General features: G+C 38.9%; 1 protein-coding gene across 1 annotated transcript; it reads left to right on the top strand.

Annotated features, from left to right (window-relative positions):
* The first annotated feature begins 919 nt into the window (after window positions 1-919).
* LOC123533397 (uncharacterized) lies at window positions 920-7,969 on the top strand. Its single transcript, XM_053533574.1, has 3 exons — window positions 920-1,001; window positions 4,094-5,238; window positions 7,265-7,969. The coding sequence occupies exons 1-3, from the start codon at window positions 920-922 to the stop codon at window positions 7,967-7,969; spliced, it is 1,932 nt and encodes a 643-aa protein (XP_053389549.1).
* Window positions 7,970-8,302: the final 333 nt, after the last annotated feature.

Below are 8,302 nucleotides of genomic sequence, written 5' to 3'. Positions count from 1 at the left end.
AGTGGTTTGGAATACTTAAAGAAAACTTCATAATACATGTTCCCCAGTATAGGGAAATGCGGCACGTCAATATTTACTCATTGCCCAAGTAACACCTAGTGCTTTCTAGTGTTAATATTGTTTTGTTTTATTTTTTTGCTGGGTTTAACGTCGCACCGACACAATTACAGGAAGACTTCAGGTGCCCCTCCGTGCGTTATTTCATCTCGAGCGGGTACCTGGATAGAACAACCGACCTTCCGTAAGCTAGCTGGATGGCTTCCTCACATGAAGAATTCAATGCCCCGAGTGAGGCTCGAATTCACGTCGGTAAGGAGCAAGTGATTGGAAGTCAGCGACCTTAACCACTCGGCCACGGAGACCCCTTTCTAGTGTTATCTAGAGATATTGCCCTGTAATTGTTTAAAAATTCATATAGTTGTGCATTACAAACTTACCAATTGGCAAAATTCCATTAAACTTTTTTCATTTTTTACATGAACATTTATTATCAACATGTGAAGCTGTGTACCCATACATGGTCATTCTTACTGCCCTAGTCACACCATTTCCTCTACCCCCACCCCTACCCCACCCCACCGTAAAAATAATTCCTTCGTCGTATATATTTCTTTACCATTCCCCACCACAAACCCATTCGGCGGGGGATACCAATTCATTGACTTTGCTTGTTACCATCTGTCATTCTTCATCTAAATTCAACGCCATATTTAAAACGTTTGGAAAAAAACCTGAGATACAGTTCTAATGTCACTTCATCACTTCGCAGCAATTGTCCCTCACCGCCGTGGATTAGAAACCTCTGGAAGTAGAACTATTCTATGCGGAGAAACCACTCAGCTGACACGGAAGGCTGTTGGTTGACTCAGGTGCCCGCCCATACTTGAAATAATGCCCGGAGGGTAAATGGGGTCTTCCAATGACTTATATAGGTGTCGATGTGACATTAAACGTCCAACAAGAACAAACACAACTTAATGTGGTGCTCGATACTAGAACTGGTAAAAGAGTGCCTCTTTAAACTGGTTTCCAAACAAAAGGTTGTTCAGAAATTTACATTATACACTGAAAACATAAATACTTAGATTGTAGAACACTTAATGAAGTCCCTTGTTTTCGTTTTTTTTTCCTGATTGTAACCATAATACCTAACTGTTGAATCTATTAAAAATATAAATGCAGTAACAAATATTACACACTTGTCGAAAACTGCTTGGTGCATGTACATTTAAGTTTTATTAAATTCTTTGCTAATTTACCAAAAACCATGGAGCTATAAGACATGGAGGGAGCTCGAAGGTACTTCAAAGGTTCAACGTGTGGAACCGCGGTTTTGTTAACCTATATCAATTATCTGTGATTGCAAAAAATAAATTATTATGTCTAAGGTTGCAAATATTGAATAAAATTGTTATTCTTCAAAATGTCAACTAAAATTATTATCAAACAAACGAACCAAAACTTTTTAAATTAATTTGTTAACTACAGCATGTTTTCCTCAAATGACATACCATCAAAGTCCTAGTTGTCGTAATGTTGTTTCGATCAAAAGCACGAAACTATTGAAAGGCTGTATTATTGTACTTCTATAGTGTCCATTCTATGATTGATTAACTGTTTATTTTTTTTCCCCGTTTTTTTTCCAAATTGGCGTCATATTGCATCAGATTCAACACACTTTATATTGAAATAGAAACTGATATACGTCCAACTAAGTAACTGGCATTCAATTATTTGTCCTACATCTTTGACTGTTCCACAAAGTTTGAGTTTTGTAGTTAAGAGAATGTTAAAACATAATTTATCAGAGCATTTATATTATAATAATAACAGAACTATTAACCAGATTAAAACCCCGACGTGCGAATGTTTTGAGCTAATTTGTTTCGAACTGTGTCGACCGCGCTCGCGTGTCCCATTATGTTTCTGGTTTATTTTTTTCTATTCCTAATAACCAATGAAATAAACACGACATATTCTGTATCTTCAGGATTGCTTCAATCTGACTAAAGTACATCTCCTATTACGCTACGCATAGGATCTGAGAACGACCTATTCATAGCCTCGTTCTGACGACCCTTTCGCTAGCCAATCAGAGCTTAACTTACAACATCTTGCAAATCTACCTGTAGCCTTGACTTTTGATATTTACAATTCTTTTGCCATATTGTGTCAGATAGCCGATTATCTCAGTCGGTAGGCCACTTGCTTACACTTTGTAAGCAAGGGGTCCCGGGTTCGAACCCCGGAATGACTGCACATTTTTCTTACTCTTTGACATTCGAACAAGTCGTCTGATTGATTAAAATAAAAATAGCAATACTGGAAATCCAAAATATACAGAAGACGTATGCGAATGGGTCGTTCTCAGATCTTCGTTTAGAAGATCAAGTACTTTAGTCAGATTGGGATTGCTTAAATATTTCTATATTTCCGCGCATACAAAACAACTTTAAGGTCCTCATTTTCGTTGTTCTTGTTCGCTCATCCGCATAAGTGATATTTTTTATAATTAACCTTTATCTTGGATAACTCCTGAATAAGAACCTTTAATTGAAGTGGAAAAAGATAATAAATATCTGTATTGATGGGTATTTCTGTATGCAGCTCCTTTCCCCGCCAAAATGTGTCACATAAAAATGTTACATGGTATGAATGTTCACAATTGTCCGCACTTTTGCTTTAAAATAAATACTAGTACAATTTCAATCTTTTCTTCACAAAATTTAATTTTTGGAATTAAGAAAAAAATGTTTAAAAGCAGTCCGTAAAATAAGATAAATACTTATTTTAACTCGTGCCACAAGCTAAGATAATGCTAGTAAATTTGTTAAATCTTGCTTTGATTAAATAAATAAATAATCAACAGATCAAACCCCCGCAATGCGCATACGAATGTAAAATTGGTTTCAAGCAGCGTAACGTGCGCATATGTCACCCTTTACTTCCATTTTCTCAATTTTTATCAGATCTATACATTTTTAGCTCACCTGAGCACAAAGTGGCCACGTTTATGACCTTATCTTCATGAAACTTGGTCAAAATGATGATGAAGCTAAAATCTGGACCACTCTGGGTTCAAAAATTAGGTCAACTGATAAAATCTAAGAAAAACCTTGTGCATGCAATAGGGGCTGCATTTTTCATTTGATGTGCATGAAACTTGGATAGAATGTTTGTCTGCATGATATCTCGAATGAATTTTTATCTGGGTAATGTGAGGTCACCAGGTCAAATCAAAGAATAAGCTTGTTTACACCCTAAGGGACACATGTTTTATTCTATCTTCATAAAACTTGGTCAGAATGTTTGTTGTCATGAATTCTTGGATCATTTCAAATCTGGGTCACGTAGAATCGAAAACTAGGTCACTAGGTAAAATCAAAGGAAAAGCTTGTATACACTCTAGAGGCCACTTTTTTGCTCCAATCTTCCCGAAACTCAGAATGTTTGTTTTCAAAATCTTTAAATCTGGGTCATGTGGAGTAAAAAACAAGGTCACTATGTCAAATCAAAGAAAATGCTTGTTTACACTCAAAGAGGCCACGTTTTGTTTGGTCCAATCAATGAAAATTGGTTAGAATATTTGTCTCCGTGAAATCACTAGGTAAAACATGTTTACACTGTTATGTGTTACTCAGGTGAGCGACCTAAGGTCATCTTGGCCCTCTTGTTTTAAAAAGTCGGCAGTTCCACACATGGTGTTCAAACGGTTGTATCAATCACATGTTAAAAATAGCTGCAGAGACTGATCTAAAAGGATTCTGAATGAAAAACAGCATGCAACTGCATAAGGCCCTGAAAAGAAAGTAATTTAAAGTCAAACTTTATACACTGATGAATACGGGACAGCACTCTGGACAATTTAACAATCATAAAATCAAACTTTTGATTAAGATTTTCTGTTTATTATCAGTTATTCAATAAAAAACACAAAAAGGTCGCAATATTATGAAAATAATTAGTACGAGTGTGATTCGATAAATAATTAATTCAACTGCCCAAATATCTTTTTAAATCTAAAGTTTATGCATCAATATTTAAGATGTTTTCAAGGAAAGGCATACATAAGTACTCATTCATATCGGAGAAGCTCGCTCAAACACTAAAGTCAAACCCAATGGTAGCACAGTCATCAGTCTAGCAACATTTGGAGACACATCACAGAATCAGAGACACCTCGATACTACAACCATATATTTACTTACAGATGTTGGAGCCAAGATTCCACTTCAAGTGATGATCGTTCCGACAACTGCCGTCATCTTACGGTATATCCCGAATTCTGTCCTGTCTTCACCATATCTGAGAAACCTGAAGTTAGCACATCCCGTGATAGATGAAGACCAGTTTGATATTTCATTATTGATAGGAGCTGACCATTACTGGAGCATCGTAGGTAACCAGACGATTCGAGGTAACGGGCCTACAGCCGTAAGTTCGAGTATTGGTTATTTATTGTCATGTCCAGTTGAAACAACCAGAGTTATGACACAGTCTTGTTTTGCCCTAAATGTAAATACAGATATAGACCGATTTTGGAAATTGGAGTCAGTTGGAATAATTCACGAAGACGACCAAGGTAAAGATAAATTACAGACATATCAGGAGAATGCTATCAAGTTTACCAACGGAAAGTATGAAGCTAAACTACCCTGGAAAGTAGACCACGCCCATCTCCCTACAAACTATGAAGTAACCAAGAGAAGAACCGAATCCCTGATAAGACGACTACGCAGAGAACCTAAGATCCTAGAGAAGTATGCAGAGATACTACAAGAACAAGAGAGACGAGATTTCATTGAGAAAGTTGACGATAATGAGAAACTACCCCCGGAAGTACACTATATTCCACACCATGCAGTCATAAAAGATTCCACCACCACGCCCATTCGTATAGTGTATGATTGTAGTTGTAGGGAATCGATTTATTCCCCCAGCTTGAATGACTGTCTTGACTCCACCCCACCCTCACTAAATGATCTATCGTATATTCTAGTAAGATTCCTACTTGGAAAGTACGCAGTATCAACAGATATAGAGAAAGCATTCCTGAATGTACGCCTAGAAAAAGAAGACAGAGATGTGACAAGATTTTTATGGTTGAGTGATCCGAGTAATCCAGATAGCACGTTATCAGCATACCGATTCAAAGCCGTTTTATTCGGTGCAACTTGCTCCCCATTTATACTCAGTGCTACACTACTCAAACATCTTGACAACAACGCTAACAGCTGGGTCAGCTGATTCCTGAAGAAAGACTTGTACGTAGACAACATATTAGCGAGTTTCCAAACAAAAGATGAAGTTTTGAGGTACTTCCGAGACACAAGGGTTCTGATGCTACAAGGATGATTCAACCCGAGATCGTGGGCATCAAACAGTCGATGATTGCAAGTAGCCGCTACAGAAGAAGGTGTCCTTGACAGCGACAAAGTAACAAAAATTCTTGGCATGCTTTGGACTACCGACACAGACGAGATATCATACCCGAACAGAGACATTCCAATAACCCAAAATGTGACTAAAAGTTTACATCCCGAGTATACGACCCACTTGGCTTACTTAGCCCAGTATTAATACGCGCGAAAATTCTACTCCAAGATCTATGGAAAGGCAAGCACACGTGGGATAAAGTTTTACCAGACGACATCTATAAGAAATGGCTCCATATTCCACGTGACGTAAATGACGTTATGGAAATAGAGAATCTGTCATGGGTCTTCGGTTAAGATCAGAAAATCCCAACCCGAGGGCGCACCGTTCAAGTCTTAAACGAGGCTGTGCCGAGTTTAAGACTTGAGCGGTGCGCCCGAGGGTTGGGATTTCCGATCTTCACCGAACGCCAATGATGGATTCTATTTCTCACTTACCACAACAGAAACAACGAAAACAAGCATGAAAATATGGAACTATTTAAAACGCGGGAAATTGACGTCCGTAAGCAGAAAAGACGTCATGACATTTCAGTGACGCACAATAACAAAGTTCCGCTTTAGTTTTATCGTTTGTAGCGTAACGGTACGTTCTTATCATAAAGTAACGAATTTTGAATCGAAAAATACACTATAAGGAACGGAGAGAAAAGATAAAGGTACCTGATTTTTAATTATTTTACATAAATAATATGTATATTCAGTGCATGAAGTAGTCCGACACAGGAGTGTGGGATAACCCATGTGAGATAAGGTTTTCCAGCATTTCTAAATATAGAGATTTTTCTGTCCGATAAGTGAGAAATAGAGAATCTGTCATTGGTCTTCGGTTAAGGTCAGAAAATCTCAACCCGAGGGCGCACCGCTCAAGTCTTAAACGAGGCTGTGCCGAGTTTAAGACTTGATCGGTGCGCCCGAGGGTTGGGATTTCCGATCTTCACCGAACACCAATGATGGATTCTAATTCTCACTTACCACAACAGAAACAATGAAAACAAGCATTCTAACATGGCTCGATTTGATTTCCAGTTAAACAAAGAAGAAAATCAAGCTCGATATATTCTGCGATAAACAACGGTTGACGCGCGGACCGGTAAGAGAGCATTATGACGTCATAATTGACGTCATATTGCCGCATGACGTTCGATACATTACTCCTCGCGTAAAGGAAGTCCAGTATAATATCTATTAAAATATATCAATGAGCATGTCAGAATGAAAACAATCAAGGCTTTCTTGTTATTTATCGTCTAATTTACCACGGTTCATCGTTCAGATGCTTCAGTATTTAACCACTCGGGCTAACGCCCTCGTGGTTCAATTCCTACGCATCTGAACTCTGAACCGTGGTAAATCAGACGATAAACAACTCGAAAGCCTTGATTATTTGCTAATTAAAATATGGAACTATTTAAAACGCGGGAAACTGACGTCCGTAAGCAGAAGTGACGTCGTGACATTTCAGTGACGCACAATAACAAAGTTCCGCTTTAGTTTTATCGTTAGTAGCGTAACGGTACGTTCTTATCATAAAGTAACGAATTTTGAATCGAGAAATACACTATAAGGAACGGAGAGAAAAGATAAAGGTACCTGATTTTTAATTATTTTACATAAATAATATGTATATCCAGTGCATGAAGTAGTCCGTCACAGGAGTGTGGGATAACCCATGTGAGATAAGATTTTCCAGCATTTCTAAAAATAGAGATTTTTCTGTCCGATAAGTGAGAAATGAGAATCCCCCACCGCCTCTTCAATTCATACGATACAGACGATAAACACCCAACAGCAGATGATACTATCCTACATGTTTTGGTTGATGCTAGTATCCAAGCTTACGGCGCGACAGCTTACCTTTGCAGACGACAACAATCGACTCTAGTGATGGCAAAATCCCGTGTGGTACCTTGAAGAAAATTACATTGCCAAAGTTAGAACTGATGGCAGCCGTGATCGGAGCACGTTTAGCAAGACACATTCTACAAGCGATAGACATACAAGATGTGATATTTTGGTCAGACAGTCAAATCGTGTTACACTGGCTGAGCACCTCGAGACCGGTAAACAGATTCGTCCAAAATAGAGATACAGATATAAGAGACCTAGCCCAGAACCGGAAGTGGAAATACTGTCCCACAAAACACTATCCAGCCGACCTTCTCACAAGAGGTATCACAGCATCCCAGTTCAGAAACAATCACCTATGGATGCATGGTCCAGACTGGTTAACTAACCAAACTCAGTGGCCTGTATGGATGCAGGCAGACACCATCACCATGGCAACCTTGACAGACGAGACGCAAGGAACAGATGAACATCCGTTTCCAGGCAGTCTACTTCAAGACGGTCTACACGTTTTATTAAACTTGTCAAGGTACAACAGCTATAGAAAACTTATTCGAGTCACTGCATATGTCTTTAGATTTATAAACAACTGCAGGGCCGTCACCATACGACGAAGAGACCCCTTTAAACGTAACAGAACTATAGAACGCAGAGCACAGGTGGCTACAGAATTGCAGGCGCACTGAATATGCCAGAGAAATATCCAGCCTAAAGACCTCTGAGAAGAGACTACCCATAGTGCGCCAGTTGCAACTATTTCTTGACGACAGAGGAGATTTACGTTGTGGGGGGGGGGGGGGGGGGAGAATACAAAACGCCCCATTAGAATATGCTACCAGGTTCCCATACTTATTTCCCCCCAAACACACACTGACACGCCTGATTGTTCGAGATGTCCATACCCGCCATCTACATAGTGGAGAGAACGCTACCATAACTTACTTACGTCAGAAGTACTGGATTCCTTCCATTCGCAGATGTGTCCAGACAAAGATACGAAAATGTGTGACATGCAACAG

This window comes from Mercenaria mercenaria, unplaced genomic scaffold (assembly GCF_021730395.1).
Source record: "Mercenaria mercenaria strain notata unplaced genomic scaffold, MADL_Memer_1 contig_2877, whole genome shotgun sequence".
NCBI lineage: Eukaryota > Metazoa > Mollusca > Bivalvia > Venerida > Veneridae > Mercenaria > Mercenaria mercenaria.
The sequence above is the reverse complement of the archived record's forward strand: the minus strand, read 5'-3'. Positions and strand labels throughout refer to the sequence as shown.

What these genes read in the sequence shown, in the direction of transcription:
- LOC123533397 (XM_053533574.1), top strand. Translation starts at nt 920, where the DNA reads ATGACTTATATAGGTGTCGATGTGACATTAAACGTCCAACAAGAACAA. An exon ending in GGTGCTCGATACTAGAACTG is followed by an intron (nt 1,002 to 4,093) that starts GTAAAAGAGTGC and finishes ATATCGGAGAAG; the next exon opens with CTCGCTCAAACACTAAAGTC. An exon ending in ACAACAACGCTAACAGCTGG is followed by an intron (nt 5,239 to 7,264) that starts GTCAGCTGATTC and finishes GGTTGATGCTAG; the next exon opens with TATCCAAGCTTACGGCGCGA.